At 41.0% G+C, this 22,309-nt stretch overlaps 1 protein-coding gene across 1 annotated transcript in view; it reads left to right on the forward strand.

The window, feature by feature from the left end:
* The window catches only part of CCDC170 (coiled-coil domain containing 170), a 70,319-nt gene that overhangs the window by 29,395 nt on the left and 18,615 nt on the right, over nucleotides 1-22,309 (forward strand). The window contains exons 6-8 of the mRNA XM_008064962.2: nucleotides 8,411-8,611; nucleotides 14,985-15,158; nucleotides 17,844-18,086. Coding sequence (XP_008063153.2) covers nucleotides 8,411-8,611; nucleotides 14,985-15,158; nucleotides 17,844-18,086 — 618 coding nt within the window. The remainder of the gene's footprint in view (nucleotides 1-8,410; nucleotides 8,612-14,984; nucleotides 15,159-17,843; nucleotides 18,087-22,309) is intronic.

Genomic DNA, 22,309 nt, shown 5'->3' on the forward strand with positions numbered 1-22,309 from the left:
TGCGCCCCCATGCCAGCTGCCATGGCTACACGCATAGTCGACTGAGTAATACCGATGTAGAGGCCCAGCGGCGGGTTCGGGCTTGGCCCGGCCAATTCTCCGCTGCATGCCGATTCCTACAAACTGAACGGCACTTCTCTTGTTTACTTCTTTGCTCTCCATTTTTTCTTTCCTTTATTTGCAATTCTCAGTAGAATTCAGGACACTGCCCACACTTTTTTTTTTTTTAAAAAGTCATTTCTACTTGTTCCTTGTGTTTCTGCTTCTGGCAGTATTCAGTCTTTTAAAAAAACTTTACTGTATCTCAGAGCGAGGTTTCTCAGCCTTACCACTATTGACATTTTGGACTTGCTAATCGTTTGCTGTGGGGGATCGTCCTGTGCACTGTGGGATGTTCAGCAGTGTCCCTGGTCCCTACCCTCTAGTTATCAGTAGCACCCCCCTCCCCAGTTTGTGATAACCGCAGGTGTCTCCAGACATTGCCGAATGATTCCTGGGGGGGGGGATCAAAATTGCCCCAGGTGAAAAGCACTGTCTTAGAGGAATTCTGCCAGGTTCCTGGGGATTTTAAATGGATATTTAGATGTTATTTAGCCTTGACATTTCAGGACACCATCGCAGGTGGTTATGAAATGATGGCTTCTTATGCAATGATAGAAAATGGCAACATTTTCATATTCCATTTTAGAATTTTAAGGCAAATTCACCCCTGCCCCCTGTACTTTTAGGTATCTCGTCACTGGCTAATTATCTAGTTGGAAATTGATTATGTATAGAGAGGATGTGACCATGCCCAATTTCTATGTCATTTCCTAAGTAAAAGACAAGTTAGTATACGCTCTCAAACCTCTCTCTAGACACTCTTTGTTCTGTTTTAGGCACACCTAAGGCTTCATTTCCTCCATGGGATGTTTCCTAGTAGGGAGGTTCTGTGGAAGCCGTGTGCACCCAGCCGGATGCTGTAAAGGACCTGAGATGTATCCTACAACACCCTCCCTCCCCTCTCTCCCTCTCTCCCTCCTTCCTCCCTTCCTTCTTTCCTTTCAAGTTGGGGGATCTTACTCTGTTGCCCAGGCTGGAGTCCAGTGGCACAATCTCAGCTCACTGTAGCCTTGACCTCTTGGGTTCAAGTAATCCTCCCACCTCAGCCTCCCAATTAGCTGGGACTACAGGTGTGCACCACTATGCCTGGCTAATTTTTTGATATATATATATATTTTATAGAAATGAGGTTTTGCTGTGTTGCCTAGACTGGTCGTGAACTCCTGGGCTCAAGCAGTCCTCCAGCGTCAGCCTCCCAACGTGCTGGGATTATAAGTGTGAGCCACTGTGCCTGGCCAGCCCTCTTCGCCTTTCTGATCTCAGAGCCCAATCGTCATTTTCCCTATCTGTTCTTAATTCTTATCCTTCTTCTATCTGCTGGAGCAATCGTTTCCCCAGAAGCCCCAGCAGACTTTTATTTTGGACATTTCCTTGTTCAGAATTATGTTACATGGTCACGCCTGGCTGAAAGGGCCTCTGGGGGAGTGACCTCTCTAGTTGTGTTGGTTTTTCTAGGGCTGCTGTAACAGAAATACCACAGGCTGAGTGGTTCACACAAAGTAAATTGCTTTTCTACAGTTCTGGGGATCAGAAGTCCCAAATCAAGGTGTTGGCAGGGCTGGTTCCTTCTGAGGGCTGTGAGGTGGTGTCTGTTCCATGCCTGACTCCTGGCATCTGGTAGCCTCAGGCATTCCTTGGTTTTTGAATGGCGCCCTCCTCATGTCTCCATAGCATCTTCCTCCTGTACATAGCTGTGTTTGTGTCCAAATTTTTCCTTTTTTTTTGACTTGATGTCTTTGTCAACCAGGCTGGAGTGCAGTGGCATGATCACAGCTCACTGCAGCTTCGAACCTCCTGGGCTCAGGCGATCCTTCCATCTCAGCCTCCCAAGTAGCAGGTACTATAGGCGTATGCTACCACGTCTGACTAATTTTTATATTTTTTGTAGTGATGAGGTTTTGCCATGTTGTCCAGGCTGGTCTTGAACTCCTTGGCTCAAGCGATCCTCCCGCCCTGGACTCCTAGAGTGCTGGGATTACAGGTGTGAGCCACTGCGCCTGGCTGATTTTTCCTCTTATAAGGCACCAGTCATATTGGATTAGGGCTCACTTAATGACCTCATTTTTACTTTATTACCACTGTAAAGACCCAATTTTCAAATAAGATCACATTCTGAGGTACTGGGGAGTTTCAATATAGCTCCTTTTGGGGGATCCAATTCAACCCCAAACAAAAGATGATATAACAAAGGAGGAGGGGTAGGGTTAGCCAGTCAGTAGTATTGGCCCCACATCCTGATAAGAAAGGAAGATTTAGTTGATGTCAAGCTTCTAGTATCTGGTAACTTATTTGATATATTTCCTAAATGAAAATTATAGCTTGAATAATTGGAAAAGAGTTGTTTATGTCTGAAAGGCACAGGACCTTAAGTGACCCAAGAGGCTCTTTCTTCGTGCAGAGAGCTCTTTTGCTTCTATTTGATTTAATCTTAGGGCAAAAATGTCTTTCTGGTGAAATCAACAAATCCTTATCCTTGGGAAGTAAATGAACTTTCTCAGGGCATTATGACTTCACTTCCAAAAATCTGTGCTGCTTTTTCTTGAAGTATAGTTTACTTTCGTGTCCTTTTTGTTGAAGAATTGAGGTATGTATTCCTTATTCCACAACCTTCCCCACCCTCCACTCACTACCTCCCTAGTGTTGACATCTCTGGCATATTTTGTACCACAGAATATCAGGTATGGGAGGGGCACTCAAAAAACCCTGGAATTTATTTATTAAAAATTGTGTATTTATTCTTACATATTTAAACTTCAGTCACTTTGAAAGAATTCTGTTTGATGCAATACACCTATTGAGATGCTTTTTCCACTGCTCAAAACAGTTTTTGAACTGGTAAATTCTGATGCCTTTTAGTGCTTCTGCTGTTTTTTGTTTCCACATTGGCAAAATGTTTCCCTCTGAGGACTTTTTTTCATTGGGGAAACAAACAAACAAAAAGTCACTCAGGGTGAGTTTGGGTAAATAGGGAGGGTGGGGCATGGGATCATGGTCATGCCATTTTTGGTTAAAAAACCGCTGGACACTCAGTATGGTGTGCTTGTAAATCACCTGTCATGAAATAGGCAAATGTGTTGAAAGAATCTCCTAAAAAAATTCACTGAAGCTGAATGCAGGCTCTCACAACAACGCTAGTTGGTACACTGATGCTGATGGGTTCCTAGAACACTTATTTAGCAGAGAAAGCCTGTGCCACAAGGGGTCTGCCCTCCAAAAGACAATTTCAGATTTTTCTGGGTCCCCCTTGTATATGTTGAAAGTAATACTGAAAGGAAAAAAAAGAGAAAAATTTTAATCTTTAGCATTTTGGGTGTGAAAACCAACACAAAGTTTACAGTTTTCGTGGTAGATATATGTTCACCTAGACATTGGCAATGGATATTTCCAAGAACTGAGTCAGACTGGAATGTAAATTTATTTGAATCAATGTACATACATTGAACTCTGAAAAAACCCACTGGTTTCATTTGCACTGACACCCATTATACAGCTAAGTTCTGTTATGCAACAGAATACAGGAAAGCTTTCAGCTGTTTGCTCCTCTCTGGATACCAGAATCCTGGCATGGTGGGTGGGTGGATTCTGCACAGTTCAGTCATCTACATGTTAGTGATTTTAAAAGTCATACTATGTCCAGTCTCAAGGTTCCATGGAGCACCCTGGGTCTACCAAAGTGAAGATGCTAGAAGAACCTTCTCACCTTTGATCCAAACATATTTGTTCCTTATTTATCCCTTCTAGAAAGTCTTCTAGTTAAAAAAAAAAAAGAACCCTATAGGTGAAAATAGTTGGAGAAACATGAGTCAATTCCTGAAGGGATTATTCCTCTCTCCCTCTCTCCCTTCCTTCTTTCTTTCCTTTTTTTTTTTTTGAGTCAAAGTCTCACTCTATAATCCAGTCTGGAAAACAGAGACAGAGTGTCATGATCAAGGCCACTGCAGCCTTGACCTGCTGTGTTTAGGCAAGCCTTCTGCCTCAGCCTCCTGAGTAACTGGAACTACAGGTGTGCACCACCATGCCTGTCTAATTTTTAAATTTTACTCTAGAGAGTTCTTGTCAAGTTGCCCAGGCTGGTCTCCAACCCCTGGGCTCAGGCAGTCCTCTTGCTTCCAATTCCCAAAGTGTTGGGATTACAGGCATGAGCCATTGCATCCAGCAGGGCTTCTTTAGTTCTTTAACGCAAGGGTATATGATTGACTAGACCTGTACACTGGAGCAGTAATCCTGATGTAAAAAATGGATGCAATGTGTTGGCTTTCGATAGAGTGTGAAAAATCGTGCTGCTTACATTATCTAAATCAGTTCACTTAATTCATCATAGCAAAATCTATGAGTTTCAGAGGTGAATGACTCACTTCAGTTAACAAGCTGTTAGATGGTACAGGGAAGCCTGAAACCAGGGCTCTAACTCTAAAGCTCCCGTTCCACACTCTGGTCTACAGCAGATGTCTGCTTCTTCTTTCAGGGTCATCACCCTCTTAGCCTAACTTAATGCAGCTATGCAGGGTGTCATCTTCAGAATGGAGACCTTACTGGTTGAATTCTATGGAAGGTTTTGCTTTCTCCTAGCAAGATCTGTGGTGTGCTGTCTAGAGCTAAGTGGTCACACAGCTCTCCCTCTTGTCACTTGAACTTTACTGCGCTCATTTCCTTTTTTGGTTTCATTCTCTTTACTAGGAGGTGTCGAAGGCTCTTCAGGTGGAAAAACTCACTTTCTGCTTGAAGTCAGAATCACATCTACCGTTACACAGAAACATGTGTTGTATTTTGAGTAATATGAATCAGTTCCCTGAGAGGCAGCATCTTGTGAACATGGTTTCACGGCCATTTTTCTGTAGATTACTTTGTATTTGTACTAAGACAAGTCACCATGTCTCTTGCACTAAGGTCAGATCTATTACTAGTAAGTATATTTTTTGTTGGTACATAGTACATGTGTGAAATATGAAATGAGTTTTCTCAGAGCCTCATGTTCTGTGATGACATTAAAAATGTCCTTGAGAAATACAATTTCTTAGATGTGACTCAGAGTAGCTTACCACTGAATATCTGATTTCAAGCACCCACAGAAGTATAGAACGCATTGAATTATAGGACTGGACTCTTGAGAGCCTTGGAAGTGCAGGATTGGAGAGTCTAGAGCTCATGTAGTGTAACCTTCCTCATATTACACTTCAATTCGTGCTGCCACACTCTTAATAAACACAGGCATACGTTGGAGACATTTCAGTTTTGGTTCTAGACCACCACAATAAAGAAAACAGCACAAGCTGGGTGTGGTGGCACATGTTTGTAGTCCCAGCTACTTGAAAGGCTGAGGCGGAAGGATCACCTGAGCCCAGAAGGTCAAGGCTGCAGTGAGTTGTGATTGTGCCATGGGACTCTAGCCTGGGTGAAACAGTGAGACCCTGAAAATAGCACAATAAAGTGGGTCACATACATTTTTTGGTTTCCCAGGGCCATCTATTAAGTGTGCAGTATCACTATGTCCTTAAAAAAAGTGTACATCTTAATAAAAAAATGCTTTATTGCTAAAAAATGCTAGCAATCATCTGAGGCTTTTGTGAGGGTTTTGCCTCAACATGGATGGCTGCTAACTGATCAGGGTGGTGGTTACTGCACATTGGGGTGGCTGTGACAATTTCTTAAAATAAGGCAACAATGAAGTTGGCTACATTGTTGACTCTTCCTTTTACCAGAGACTTCTCTGTAGCATGCAATGCTGTTTGATAGCATCTTACCCACAGTAGAACTTCTTTCAAAATTGGAGTCAATCTTCTCAAATCAACTTGAGTTGCTTTATCAACTCAGTTTATGGAATATTCTAAATCCGTGTTGTCATTTCAACAACATTCACAGCATCTTTACCAGGAGTAGTTTCTATCTCAAAATGCCACCTTCTTTGCTCTTCCATAAGAAGCTACTTTTCATCCATTACAGTTTGATCACAAGATTGAAGCAATTCAGTCTCATCTCCAGGCTCTGCTTCTAACTTCTAACTCCAGTTCTCTTGCTATTTCCACTGCATCTGCAATTTCTTATTTGTTTGCTTATTTCTTTATTTTAAAGATATGGGGTACAATTCAGGATTAGGTATACAAGTGGTCATCGTACAGGTAAAGTTTGGGCCTCCTTTTGGTCCCCACTTCACCTGGTTTGAGGTCAGGTACTCTTATTGATGTTATGTGTCCACCCCCCCCCACTTCCCCGGGCAGATTGCGGTTACTGCCAATCTCTTTCTTATAGTATGATGTGGTTTCTTCCTCCACTGAGGAATCCCTCAAAACCATCCTTGACTCTATACTACATAGTTATATAGTGATATTATCATTTTAGCATGTGAGATATCAAAATCTGTTTGACTCTAGATAGGGTTACCATATTCAGTTTTCTCATAATCAACTTCTTCCAAACTCCCATGAGGGTCGGGATCATGGGGGATTATTTTTTGTTTATTTATACGTTTTTGTCCTTAAAGAATATTTTATAATGAGCATGCATTACTTTATAATCATAGGAACTTGGGAAATTTTTCCCTTTCATAGATATAGAATGCCGTCACTGAGTTATACATATTGGTCCTTGATCTGAGCTCTGAGGGTAACTCTGAACACATTTAATTTTGTGTCCATACAATAGCCTTTCAAAAAATTTGAAGACAATTTGAATGTCCTTTTGCCTTTAAGCATGATTGTTTACAGATAGGCAAGCAGAAGTTGCTTTCTTTTTTCAAATTTAGACTGTAAAAGTTTTGAACCAGCCAAGATGTGATATCTACTACATTTTTCCTTTTCTCTTCCAAAATAAATCATCAAAAGAAAACAAATTTATCACCTCCAGACTTGGTGGTTTTAATGAATTCAACGTCTTATGAAACTGGATTCAGTAAGTCAGTTTGAGTATTTTGAAAGTATACCTGAGCTCTTTGGTAAACTTAGGCTCTTGATTTAAGGGGACAGTCAGGACAAGGAGAGGAGCTCTTGGGAAGGATGGGAGCCGGGGCAAATCGGGGTCTGTGGAGAGCTTCAAGGAACTGAAATGAGGGGTAATGACTTCATGCTATAGAGGAAAGAGTGTTCAGATCCCTCGACCCTCTTGTATGTTGCCAATAACCTAATATAGAGTTATCATATTAAAGAGATTTTTGACCTCTCTAATACTAAAATGACTATACAACCATGCAGTGTAGTGTCAGTACCACTGGAGTTTAGGGCATGAGCAACCAATACTCAACAGAAAGTTGAAAAAAGTTTGAAAAAACGTATTTCTATGCTTGCATTTCTCATCATGCCTCAGGTTATTCATCAAGATTAACTCATTGGCTAACCTTTAATTAAGAGTTTCTCTGAGCCAGGCTCAGTGGCTCAGCCTGTAATCCCGCACCCTTGGGAGACTGAGGTGAGTGGATTGCCTGAGCCCGCGGGTTCGAGACCCACTTGGGCAGCGAGACCTCATCTCTACAATTAATCAAAAAATTAGCCGGGTGTAGTAACATGTGCCTGTAGTTCCGCCTACTTGGAAGGCTGAGGCGGAAGGATCGTTGGAGCCCAGCAGGTTGAAGCTGCAGTGGTCGGGGCCACTGCACTCCAGTCTGGGTGACAGAGTGAGACTCCAACTCAAAAAAAAAAAAAAAAAAAAAGAGTTTCTCTGGAGAATGACTCTTTTGTAGATATTAAAAGTACTTTTTGAGGCCAGGCACAGTGTCTCATACCTGTAATCCCAGCACCTTGGGAGACTGAGGCAGGAGGATTGCTCTAGCCTAGGAACCTGGGCAACATAGCGAGATTTCATCTCAGAGAAAAGAAATTAACTGGGTATGGTGGCATGCCTGTAGTCCCAGCTACTTGGGAGGTTGAGGCAGAAGGATTGCCCTGAGTCCAGGAGTTCAAGGCTGCATTGAGCCATGATCATGCCACTATACTCAAGTCTGGGCAACAGAGTAAAATCCCGACTCAAAATAAAAGAAAAGTACTTTTTGTTTTAACTCTTATTCTAGCTAAGCTTTGAAACTCCTAAGTTAACAACAGTTTTGTAGCTAAGTAAATGCAATCCATAAATATTTATCATTAACCTGTTGAAGGAATGACATAAAAATAAAAAAATACCAAAATATTTTATTAGATAACAAATGTAGATTTTTTAAACAGAGACAAATCAGCTGTTAATTACATATTTTAAAATTTAATGTTCACAAATAATTCGGAAGTTGCTGTCATAAATAGTTATGTTGCCTAGGCTGAGCACTAGATATGAACACTTTGGTGCATCTAAAACAAAACTTGTCCTCGTTCTGTTTCTTTGTTTCCAGATGGTCTCCCAGCTTGAAGCCCAAATATCGGAGCTTGTTGAACAGTTGGAAAAGGAGTCTGGGTTTCACCAGAAAGCTCTCCAGAGAGCCCAGAAAGCAGAGAACAAGTTGGAGACCCTTCAGGGTCAGCTCACATACCTGGAGGGAGAGCTGGTTTCTGGAGATGTTTTGCTAGACAACTTGAATTTGGAGAAACAAAAAGTAATAACCTGAGGGTGTGTCTCTGGATAGAAGCATCAATTGCAGTTTAAAATGTTTACCCGAAAACATTCTGAATTTTACAGTAGTTAGATCATGAGTGAATTTCAAGGTCATGAATAAATTTCAAGGGAGAATAAGTCTCTTTCTATTGTTTGGAGTGCCCTTGATTCAAATTAATTCAATTAAACCCAAGTATTTATTGTATTATGCATTGTATTGTGCCTATTGTATATGAGACCCTGGAGGTTTGAGGGGCTAAACTATAAATAATTCATAGTTCCTGATCTTAAAAGACTCATAACTCAATGTGGGAGACAGATATTCAGATTTATAGTACTCCAAGGCTGTATGTGTTATATAATAGCCATATTGAATTAATAAAGTCCTGTAGGAGCTTTCGGATAAAAGGAAAATTTTCCAGAGGAGGAGATAATTAAGTTCATCTTTGAAGGATAAGTAAGATGATAGTGGAGAGAAGGGGCAGATTCTATAGGGTCAATGGTTTGAACAAAGGCATGAAATCTTGCAGGTGCATAGTATATGTATTCAGAGAATGCAAAGTGGTTAATCCTGTGTGACTAGAACATGGCATTTTTGGTAAGACTGTGGCAAGAGAGAATGGCCTGGATGAAACAGTGGAGTAGTCATCACTCTGTAGAATATGAAGTGTGGTAAATGATTGTAAGTGTTGCAATGTTTTAGAAGGATCATGTGATGTCACAGTGGAACGGAGATTGCAGTGGGGGTGGGGGGGGGTCTCAGAAACAATGGTGTTGGTAACCCAACAGGAGACGAGAGCTGAATGGAAAGAGAGGCTGCCCGCTGCGAACCTGAGTGTGGGGAGATGGTTGGGGACCTCTGAGAGGCAGTGGTGCTAGAGTGGTGGGGAATGAAAGCCAGTTTGCTGTGGGCTGAGGGGAGACTAGAAAGGGGAGGGGGAGAGACTTATGAGTGGGACACTGAGACATCTGGTGACCAAAGAGAAAAGAGACAAGAGGCAGTAGTTGTTCAACACAGGATTGAAGAAAGATTTTGTTGGAGGAATGGAGAGGTGTCTATGGACTGAAAGAGTCCATAGGAGGGAGGGCAGGGAGGAAAAGGGAGGTAAAGGGATCAAGAGCCATGGTGCAGAATTTGGCATGGAAAGGACTCTCAGGTTAAAGCATCTATATTCAAGAAACTCATTCACATTCATTCTTCAGTACCTAAAAAGTAACTAAGGAAGCACATGGCTACATTGAGGTTGGATATGGTGAAGATGCACAATCAATGTCTGTGGAAGTTCATAGTTTAGCAGGTGAGACAGGCAGATCAGGGTGCAACAGTACAATTAGTGCTGTCATGGAGAGAGGAACACAATTTGACAGGATCTCAGAAAAAGGGCCAATGCCTTCTTTCCCTATTCCTATGTGAGGAAATGAGTGGTCTTCATAGAAGAGGTGACATGTGAGCAGAGCCCTAAAGAACTACAAGGAATTTGTCAGGCAGAAGAGATGGGAAGAAATCTGAGACAGAAGGGAACAACAGGAACAAAAAAGGAATGGAGTTGTGAGAGGATGACTGAGGAAACGAATGAGGTGGTTCAGGGAGCCTGGAACAGGAGTTTTGGTGGGGTCAGAGGCATGAGATGGCACCAGGGGAAGGTAATAACTGAGGAACAATCGTGATAGTCAGGCTAATGACTCAGGCTTCACTGTATGGGTAAGGGGAAGGCAGAAAAGGTTTTGAGTGAAAGAAGGCTTTGGCTCACGGCAGACTGGTTCAGAGTATCTGGGGGGGGGTTCAATCTTTTGGCTTCCCTGGGCCACACTGAGTAATGAGGAATTGCTTTGGGCCACACATAAATTATACAAAAATGGTTAGTGTATATACAGAATAAGACTTCTTCTTCTTCCTTTTTTTTTGTGAGTCAGAGTCTCACTCTGTCACCCAGGCTGGTGTGCAGTTGTAAGCTCACGGTCACCACAGCCTCAACCTGCTGGGTTTAGGTAATCCTTCCACCTCAGCCTCCCAAGGAACTAGAACTGCAGGCATGCACCATCATGCCTGGCTAATTTTTTGATTTATTGAAGAGATGCGGTTTCGCCAATTTGCCCAGGTTGGTCTTGAACCCCTGGACATAGGCAATTTTCTTGCTTTGGCCTCCCAAAGTGCTGGGATTACAGATATGAGCCACTGCACCCAGCAAGACTTCTTTCTCAAAAATATTTTTTATTTAAAGTTTAAGCTGGACTCAGTGGCTCAGACTGTAATCCCGCACTTTGGGAGACTGAGGTGAGTGGATTGCCTGAGCCCGCAGTTTCGAGACCCACCTCGGAAACTTGGCGAGACCTTGTCTTTATAATAAATCAACAACAACAAAAAATTAGCCAGGTATAGTAGCATGTGCCTGTAATTCCAGCTACTTGGAAGGCTGAGGTGGAAGGATTGCCGGAGCCCAGCACTTCAGTCTGGGCGATGGAGTGAGACTCCAACTTAAAAAAAAAAAAAAAGTTTAGAAAATGAGAACTATATAAAACTAGTGGGAAATTTGATTTTTGTTTTTGTAAAATTAATCTATCAATGTCTGGTTGGATGAAAGTGGTCATAATTCTTAATGAGTTCTCAAGGTGCTCATCAGCAATGTTTGCTTGAATTTTGCTTTTTGTGTGCTTCATAACTGAAAACAGCTGCTCACAAATGTATGCGCTGCCTAAAAGCCATGTCATGGATAAGGTGTGATTGTGAACTTCAAAAATAGAACTATCACGGGGTCACAAAGAAAATAAATGCTAAAAAACATGATATTAAAAGATTTTGTTGGGCCACATTACTAGCTGTCCTGGGCTGCACATGGCCCATGGGCTGTGGGTTGGACATGCTTGGTCTAGAGAGAGAGGTAGGGAATTTAGTCAGGGGATTCTTAGAATAGTCCACTTTGGAAGACAATAAAGGATCTGAACCAAGTCATGCTTCTGTGAATGAAGATAGGGGACAGATTTGAGAACTATGGGAGGGTGAAGGGAGTTTATGCTATTAGGTATCTGAAGAGGTGTGTTGGTTGAAAATTAGATTTTTTTTTTGAGTTGGAGTCTCACTCTGTCACACAGGCTGGAGGGCAGTGGCACACTTACGGTCGATCTGCTGGGCTCAGGTGATCCTTCCGCCTCAGCCTTCCAAGTAGCCATAAATACAAGTGTGTGCTATCATGCCCGGTTAATTTTTTAAGTTTACTGTAGAGATGAGGTCTCACCAAGCCTGGACTGGTCTCAAACTTGCGGGCTCAGCCAATTCACTTGTGCTGGGATTACAGGCTGAGCCACCGAGCCCCGCCGAAAGTTTGATTTTGAAAAGAAGTATTGTACCTGAGTATAGCAATGTAAATTGGCAGCAATCTAACAGCCTGCTGGTCAGCTCCACCTAGATGGTCTTTGAACACCTAAATATATACAAAATGGAAATAACCTCTTCACAGAGTCTCCCCTCTCCTGCTTTCATAATGGCAGTCACATGGATGGAGCTGGAGATCATTATCCTAAGTGAACTGACTGAGACACAGAAAACCAAACACCAAATGTTCTCACTCATCTGCAGGAGCTACATGGTCACAAAGATGGAAATAATAGACACTGGGGACACCAAAAATGTGGCAGGTGGGAAAGGAGACCAGGGTTTAGAAATTACCTATGGGGCACAGTGTTCACCATCTGGGATTGGGCCACCTGAGATCCAATCCCCACCACTACACAATACATCCATGAATCAAACATGCATGTGTACCCCCTGAATCTAAAATAAAAACGGAAGAAGAAAAAATAGCGGTCTTTTGCCCCCACTTGCCCAAGCCATCTTCAACACTTTCCTCTTCTCAGTCAGTTCCTAAGCACTGTAAGTCCTGTCTCCTTACCAGATCTCCAATCCTTCTCTCCATCTCTTTCTCCAGCTGCAGCACTTTGGCTTCTCTTATGCTCAATTACATAGTCTAGGCAAACAGCCTTCTAACTGAGCACCTTGCCCTGGCTGCCACACCTCAGATTTACTCTCACCACTGCTGCCAGAGAGGTCTTAATACAAAGCATGCTTCATCTTCTCTTACTCCATCTTGAACTTCATCTTTTCTTACTCCATTTTGAAACTGGCCCGTGACTCTCAGGATCAGGTGCAGACTTCTTTTTCCAAGCCTTGCATTCCCATGAACTGGTCAGTTGTCCTCTCTGTCTTCCCCCTCCCCTGCAGTCTCTCCTGCCAACAGGGCAAACTCAGAAGCCTTCTGGGACCAGCAGGACCCTGGTGGGGGCTGTGGTGAGTGATTGCTGAGCCTGAAGACTTCCATATTCAAATTTGTAAAAACACTCACCTGGTCTTCCATGTTGCCTACAGCTGTTCTCACCGAGAGAATGTCCTCCTCACCATCTTCACCTGGTAACAACGATCTCTTCAAATATCACTTCCTCTGGCAGTGTGTCCTAAGAGACTCGGTCTCCTTCCTCATGCTCCCCAGATAGCATGTTCCTGCCCCTCTCACTGCACTTTTTACCCTTACAGGATTGTTTTAAAATTTTTTTCTTCTGCAAATATTCCAAGCTTCCAGAGGCCAGGGAAACCTTTTCTTTTGTATTTCTCCAGGGCTTAGAGAGTCAATACACATCATTTAAATTGTAGAAGAAATATATCAAAGGCAAGAATTTCAGGTAGAGTGGTATCTTTTCCCTTCCCTTGATATAAATGAATCGTTAATTTTAATTGAAATTATGTCCAAATAACTCTCAGTTATAAAAGCAAATTATGTCAGTTAATGCTGTGTTTGGTGAATTTTCCATGGATAACTGTGTATGACATTCACATCCTAATGGAAATCATATCATGTAAACTTGAAATGCAAAGTTGCACAGAGTTTAAATGCTAAATGCAGGTCATTGAGGTTGACATGAAAGAGAGTGGAATGCTCAGTTTCTTATTTATGCTAAACTGGGATTTAAATGAACAAAATATATAGTAATCCTTCACTTCTATGAAGTTAAATATTGCTGATAACCTCCATCTTCTGAGATATAGCCAAGATCCTTGAAACGGGCACTTCCTCTGTGGGTTCTTGGCTTGATCTTGTCTCAGTTCCCACAATTCCCTGGTGTAGTCCTGGCATGTTAAGTGGATGGGTCATATATAGAAATAGAAAAAAAAGAGACTTTCATAACTTCACATCCAAGGTGCTGACTCCATTTTACATAAAATAGAAGCAATAGCTGTTTGGTCACTTTCATACACGCAGATTAGAAATTAAACATTCCAAAGGGAGAGCTGATACAGCATTAAGATAAATCTGATGATACAGAAACAAAAGTAACCCATGGTGGTGTAGCACAATACACTAAGTGATCTTTGCAATGGCAGTGACATAAAAAAGAGATAAAACTGTATTTATATGTATGCTATTTAACAAAATTGGAAAGTATATACATACTAATAATTTCATCCTGATTATTAAAATATGGATCATCTGGGCTTTAAGCTGGTATGCTTTGGCTGGCAGGAAATTATACTTATTTAAACATTTAATTGCCTGAAAATGCCAGATGGATGAGAAGCTATTGCAATCAGAATAAACTGTCAAAGATAGAACCCAAACCATGAAATTACAATATAGGAAGCACATCGATTGATTTACTCATCCAGCAAGCACTTAGTAAGCATTATGCCATGTGTGGACGTGCCAGATAAGCCACAGAACCCAAGTGGAGGAAGACCTTTAAATAGTTTTGTAACTTTCGCCTGTTAAAATGTGAACCTTGACTTGCTTCATACAGCTCTTCTTTAGGGTGTTTTTTGTTTAACTTTGAGGCACTAAACACTTTTAAAGACATTTTCTGAAGCATTTTAACTAAACAACAACAACAACAACAACAACGAAACCCCACCAAAATATTGTTCCAATTTTGTTTGTATGGAGAGCTTTGAGATTGGAGTGACCTGTAGAGTCCAAGAAGAATAGAGTGGCAACTGGTTAAGTTGTCAGTTTCCACCTTTGAGGCCAGAGTCTAGTTAGGTGGGAAAAATTCCCAAGGAAGGTCCATGGATGGGTGGATTCCAGGGACTGGATTAGCCTGGGAGGGGCATGGTTGCAGCAACCAAAGCAGAAAGGTGAGGTTGTACTCAGGAGCATCATCAAATTTGCCATATGGCAGGGCTAAGAGTCAAGAGTCTTTGGACAAGGTACATGGCAGGGAAGTGGCAGCGTGATTCAGGAATTTATCAACAAATATGGGGGCCAGAGTCCGGGCTCTATGCTGGGTTTAAAGAAAATTACCTGTGAGCTTGGGAGAAAGAGGTAGGTTCTGTGAGATCACTCATTCACTTTTACTTTTGTGTCCCATTTTATTTTTGTTCTTGGGTTTAGTATCTTAAGTTTCTGGATCAACTTTCAGAGAAAATGAAATTGGACCAGATGGCTGCCGAACTTGGCTTTGACATGCGCCTGGATGTAGTTTTGGCTCGTGCGGAGCAGCTGGTCCGTCTAGAGAGCAATGCAGTCATTGAAAACAAGACCATCGCACACAATTTGCAGAGAAAGGTAGGGGATACTGAAACTTGCTATTGTTGGGAGAAAGAATTTCTGAAAAACTCAAGTATTGACAAATAATTTACCCCCACCATACTTACCAATGTGACTAGGAAACACAAAAGTATGTATTTAGAATTGGAGGCTTGATTTCAAGTCTGAAGAGTTGGTTAGTGTACCTTTTACCCAAGATAGGCTTCACTGTGAGTAATAAGGCCCCCTCCCCCTTCAAAAAAAACCCCCAGAAGTGTTTTTCTTTCTTCTCTCACACAAATTCCTGGAGATAGGCAACTTAGAGCTGGTGTGGCAATTTTTCTCTGTAATATCTTCAAGGAATGAGGCTCATTTCAGCTGATTCATTTTCCATCCCTCAGGTGGACTTTATACTCCTAGGTTCAAATGGAGCCTAGAACCATGATATCTATGCTCCAGGCAGGATATCTATGTCTAAGAGAAGACAGGGGTGAGGAAGAGGGGCAACAAAAGAACGTGTAGGAGGTATCTTTTGGAAAAGGTGCCCAGAATTTGTTACGTGACCTTGTGTTTATACCATATGGCCAGAATATATCGTAATGGTCAAACTTAGCTGCAAGGGAGGCTTGCAAACGTAGCCTTAACTCTGAGTAGTTATTTGCCTAGCTAGAAAAAACTCAGTTTCTATTACTTTTGGAGAAGAGGAGAACCAGCAGTCTCTGCATTTATAAGCCCTATTGCACTAGAAAGTAGAGTAAGAAGGGCTTACTTTTGACTCACTCAAAGGAAGAGTTAGAAACAGTTTAGACTAAATCAATGAATGAATGGGTGAATATAATTATTAGTTATATAATTGTCAGTATTGGGGAAAGAAATAGGAAAACACAGATGTGTTCTTTTAATAGTTCTTGGGAAAAACTTCTATGGTAGAATTCGAGTGCAGAGGCTGTGTAATGAGTCACATCTGGGTTCCCAATTGGGCTCATCAAGATGTGTGACCTTGAACAAATTATATACCTCTCTGTCTCTGTTTTCTGATAGCTAAGATGAGGATGATAGCTACCCCAGGGGGTTGTTAGTTTTTAATAACTAACATTTTTGAACTCTTGGCTCAAAGAAAGTGCTCTATTCACATTTGTCCTTTTCTTCATTTGTCATATCTTGAGAAATATCTTATAAAAGCAGACAAACCCTATTACCATCAGAGACATTAAATTGAGCTACCATTCTTTCCAAAGTTCTCCTCAGATAATTGATTATTTTTCTCAATATCCAACACCATTCCTTCTTAAGAATGACATAATTATTAAAATTACTAATGTGCAGAATTTGCCAGCGTACTTTTGCCACTGAGTGGGATTTGACATGAAGAAGCTCAAGAAAGAGAGTTTGGTAAGAGAAATATTAAAAGAGCCTTGTTCACAAGTGGTCTGGGCATGAACACTGCTGCCATTGTTAGGCAAGCTACTTCAAGCAGCATTTCAGGAAGTCCTTCCCACTTTTTAAACACTTTACAAATGCAGAGCAGATAATTAGGAAAAATGGGATGGTCTTCAACTCGAACATTTGATCATTCTACATTATTTTGATTCCTAATGTTTATAACATGTAGCTTCTGTACTTAATATTCCACTCACTAATTGTGACATGTGGAGCACAGGAAGATTTTTTTTTTCTCTTAGAGTCTATAGTTGTTTCATAAAAATTATTATTATTATTATTATTTGAGTTGAGGTCTTACTCTGTCACCAAGAGCTAGAGTGCAGTGGCACAATCACAGCTCACTGTAGCCTCAAACTCCTGGGTCAAGTAATCCTCCTTCCTCAGCCTCCTGAGTAGCTGGGACAATAGGCATATGTCATCACACCCAGCTAATTTTTGAATTTTTGTAGAGACAAGGTTTTGCTTTGTTGTCCAGGCTGGTCTTTAATGCCTGGGTTCAAGAGCTCCTTCTGCCTCAGCCCTCCTTCTGCTAGGAGTACAGGCGTGAGCCACGATGCCCGGTCATAAAAATCATTTTAATTTTCTTCATCAAGTTTGATTGCCAATGATAAGTGATATTTGAGGACCTGTTCTCTGCTTGGTTTGTGGATCTTATAGAACAGGCATATAACAAAGACACCAATGAATCTTCTTGAAGCATCTTTTATTTCGGATACTTTAAATGGATAAACAAAACTTCTTCTTGAACATCTCTTTGGTATATCTTACTTAAAAAAAAAATCAATTCTCATGTTGGAGGCCACTCGGTCCGGTCCTGAGGGATTGAAATTAGCCAGGCTGGGCTTGTGGTATTCATTTGTATCCTATCTTGTTGCAGAAAACACCAGTGCAGGTATTGTGGCCATGAGATGTTGGAGAGGATTTGTCTCTCTCTCTCTCTCTCTTATTATATTCTGCCCTTGATAAGCCCATTTTAGTAGTTTTAAAAGTAATTTCACATTTTTATTATGATGCCCATAATGTTGGAGAGAGTCAGATGTTGAAAGCCGGCTCCGCCGCCCATTTTCTATGGCTCTTTTGTCTCATACTTTGCAGCCACAAAATTCTTGGAAAAGATATGAATCAAAAATACGATCAGGAAAAGGAATCCAGTGACATTTTTGATGGTTTACAAATTAGTCTTATTGAAGTGTAGATAAAGATCAACATTATCTGGGTAATTCATTTATATTTACTACTGTTCAATTATTAAAAAAAAAATCCTTGTTTGTATCAAACCAGCTAAAGACTCAAAAAGAAAGACTGGAGAGTAAAGAACTGCACATGAACCTTCTCCGGCAGAAAATAGCCCAGCTGGAAGAAGAGAAGCAGGTGCGCACGGCCTTGGTGGTAGAGAGGGATGAGGCCCATCTGACCATCAGGAAGATGCAGAAGCAGGTGGAGAGGCTGCAGAAGCAGCTGAGCGCGAGTCGAGAATCGAACACTGAACTCAAAGCCAGACTGGCTGACACCAATGAACTGAAGGCAAGTGCTGGACTTCACTTCTTTGCTGCTAGTTGCCAGTTACTGTCAACTTTTATGCAAAAGAATGGCATCCTTTTAGGAACACACCAGAAAAGGAAAGATGAAAACTTCCTCTGGTTTTCTAGAGTTGTGGGAAAATGCAGAAATAACATAAATCTTAATACACACACACATATACAACAAACAGACAAAACACACACAAAACAGAATACATGTTTACCTAGTGTCTCTTCAGTATTTGAAGTGAAGCTGTCATTGCTGGGTGAGAAGTTAGTCAAAAGTAATGATGTTGATGTCCAGAAAATAAAGACATTTCTCCAAAGTGTGGGTGACTGTGCTATCAGGGATGAGTTGTAGGGACTTATCACATAGGAACTTGCTTAGGAGGAAATGAGAAAATGGGTACTGTTTACTGAGGAGAGTCAGGTGGGCAAGGGTATCTATGTTGTACTCCTTAGAAGACATTATCATGTCCAGTGGAGAGGGTCAAATAGTTCCTATGTTCCAGGTGTTCAACTTCTAATGAAGACAGAGAAAAAAGAAACGAAACTTACAAGAATTTTACCAAAATATTTAAATGTCATGCCCATCTATCACTGGCAACAATATGTAATTTAATATGCACACAATATCCCCAGCAATGTGCATATGGCAAATATAGCAGACAATGACATCCTGGTTCTTTGCAGACGAATGCTCTGAAACTGACTTTTGGAATGTGTCTGAATCTAGAAACAGACCAGTAGGGAAAAATAATCTGGAATTAGGCTGGTTCTTCAACATGTGCAGTGGGGACAATAGTTTGGAAAATATTTCCCACTGTATTTTTCCCTTCTGTGTGATTAACTTCCCCCCACCAAGTCCTTGTGCCATCAGGACTAGACCAAGTTGAAGTGTATTTCCCTAGAGAAAGGATGGCCCAGAAGAAAGGACATGTTTGAATACAAGGAAAGGGGGAAGAAGGGAGAGAATCTGATGGGATGCCATGGATGGGGAGGAATGTCAGAGGTAAATATCCTCAACAGCCCCTTTATATTTTGAGATTGAATTTTTGGGTAGTATGTGGTAGGGTGGGGGTCGAAGCTCCAATGTCAGCACCAGCTGCTCCCACCTTGCCTGGAAGGGATGTAGGAGTTGCTGAGGCAGGGGGCCTAGATTGCACTTCAATCCCTGGAGCTTGAAGTTCCATATGTGCTCGAAGGAGGTATGGATGAGAGGTCAAGATTCATGCTGGAGAGATAATTGTGGGAGCAGATGGGGGCATTCCCTTTACGTGAGGCACCAAATGACCCTCCATCAGAGGCTCAGGGGCCATCTCCCAAGTTATGGTTTGATGGCAGTCACAGCCAAGCCTTTGATTAGCCAAGACCGATGATGTGGCCTTGACTCTGGTGAGTAAACTCTCACAAATTTCAGCAGTCAGATAGTAGATACAGGAGAGATTCAGGGCAGCATGAGGACCACAGTCTTGTCTCCTAACACCATAGAGATTTTACTTCACCCAGACACCATCTCAGGATGAAGGAGGGGAGAGAAGAATTCCTCCAAGACTGGGCATTGCACGTACAAAAACAAATTTTAAACCCAAGGAAATACAGGTAGTTATAAATACCATCTGCTCTAACAGTTTGGGATGATGGTGGTGGGAAGTCAGTGTCTCATTTTCAAAGGACTATGCGGTTGATCCTGAAGTTAAAGTGTCTGGGGCCTTGCGTCAGTGGCTCCTGGCTGTGGGGTGTGCAACTGTTCATCCCTAGGTTCAAGGCACTCTCCCACCTCTGACATCTTGGCTTATGGGACTATAGAAGCACTACTTTGTTAGAGAGAATAAAAGGCCCCTAAATGCTTCAAATAAACCACAGAGGACAAGCTAAAAATTGGAAACCTGTGGTACGACAGCCAATAGTGGGGAACACGTTATGAAACAAAAAAGGAAAAGAACTTCATCATTATAGCCAAAGCAAAATGCAGACCTTTTGACAATGAAGCAAAATGTTGGGCTCCAGAGAACGATAAGGAGAATTTGCAGACCTGATCTGATCCTTTTGAGGTGTCCCTCTTACCCATAGGGAGGTGTTGCATGTAGACAGGATATGGCTGATCTGGAGCCAGACAGTGTTTCTTGTACACAGGTTGAAAAATGAAAGTCTCCTGTCTTTGCCAAGACTTTACAAATCTAGATCACTTCTAGGTATTGATGCAACATTGCTTTAGATCAAGTAACAATAGGTTGGAGTAGAAGATGATAATTAGTGACAATTAAATATAATAAGACAGGTGAGTAGAAGGTCTAATTGGTGGCTGATGACACCTTGGTCATGTCTAGGAGTTACAGAATGCTGGAGAAAGCTGAGCTGTGGACAGGGGCTAGATCACATGAAGTCTGTGTGTCATGCTAAGATGTTTGGACTCAGTCTCTGGGTCCTGAGTTGCCACTGGAGGATTTTAAGCAGGAGAATAAAATGGTCAGGAAAAAGACAGAAGAAATAGAGTAAGGGAGAGGGCAGAGGTCTTCAGAATGAGGTTGTGGTCAACAGTATCAAGCAGTGAGATAAAATCTAAAGGAATACCCACTACACTTGACTTTGGAAAATCTATGACTCATGTATGAATGGTAGTAGATCATGGTGGTAGTGGATGAGGGCTTTGAGAATAAGCCAAATTTGAGGGATAAAGAAGAAATAGAAACAAAGACAGTGATGCACTACCCTTGTGGAATACTTGGATGAAAAGGGGAAGAGAGTAGGAAAAGTGAGTAAATTTGGCTTGTGTGTTTACTTTGTTGTTTTATTTCCCATAAAGAAATTGACACACTCTTACAGATGAGCTATAGGAAAGGTATAGGAGAGACTGGGTTTGACTGACTCGTTGATTACTCAGGCCTCTAACCATTTCAATGAAATATTAAGTCTGACTTCCAGTGGAAGTAGTGAAAGTGGGCATCCTTGTGTTGACCCAGATCTTAGTGGAAAGACTTTCGGTTATTCCCCATTCAGTATAATGTTAGCTGTGGATTTGTCATATGTGGCCTTTATTATATTTAGGTATGTTCCTTCTATACCCAATTTGTGGAGGGTTTTTTGTCACAAGGGTGTAGAATTCTACTGAATACTTTTTCAGTATCTATTGAAATTATTGTATGTTTTTGTTCTTGGTCTTATTAGTGTGATGCATAATGTTTATTGACTTGTATATGTTGAACCATCCTGTGTTATGGGGGTGAGTCCCATTTCATCATGGTGAATGATTTTTTTAATGTGTTGTTGAATTCAGGTTGCTAGTATTTTGTTGAGAATTTTTGCATCTATGTTTATCAGTGATATGGCCTGTAGTTTTCTTTTTTGGTGTGTACTCGCCTGGTTTTAAATCAGGATAATTCTGGCTTCATAGAATGAGTTTGAAAGTAGTCTCTACTTTTTTCTTTATGAGTTTTAAGTGTATATTTATTTCAATCACATTTGCCAACTGTAAGTAAAAATACATTAAATTCTAAAAAAAACATAAACATGTTATTTGTAATCATTATTAACCAAATTATGGAATATAAAATATGTGTAACCACCAAGCTCCACTAGATTGTGTCAAGAGGTTATCTTCCCTAAATGCAGCAGTAGGAGCAAACCAAGTGACAACAATAAATGATACTAAAGAAATAACAACCAAGAGAAACCTTTTCATTTTACCAAGTATAATTTCTTGGGCTATATTTTTGTAACCAGAATTGATGTGAAGTATTAAAAACTACAATATGTTGTTTTTGAGAAGTATTGGATACAAAGCAATGGAATCTTTAAAACTTTAGTACACACCTTAAGAAGCTCAAAACTAAAATAACTCTTTGAAACAAAGAGTACAGAATTTAAAATCACCAGAAGCACTTATTTAGTGTCCTTAATATACATATTACATATAAGCACTATAATGTGCTTTGTAGATTTCTTATAAAGTACTACCTCAAGTTGCAAAGACTAAAAAAAAATCACATAAATTGCCAAGACATTAGTGAAAGACGCCATCAAACATGTTTGCTTGAAAATGTTCAAGTACCACTTTCACCATACCTTAACATACTCAATAACCATCGAATAACATGAAATAATGGCTCACTAAACAAAGCTAATAGAGTATTTTTCCTTGTTTGATCAAGTTATGGAAGACAAGACCTGGTTTGAGAATAATTTTCATAAGACAAAGCAGGAAACATTTGTTTCTGTAACATGAAA

Source organism: Carlito syrichta, unplaced genomic scaffold, assembly GCF_000164805.1.
Source record: "Carlito syrichta isolate Samal-C Ts95f unplaced genomic scaffold, Tarsius_syrichta-2.0.1 Scaffold308114, whole genome shotgun sequence".
Classification (NCBI taxonomy): Eukaryota; Metazoa; Chordata; class Mammalia; order Primates; family Tarsiidae; genus Carlito; species Carlito syrichta.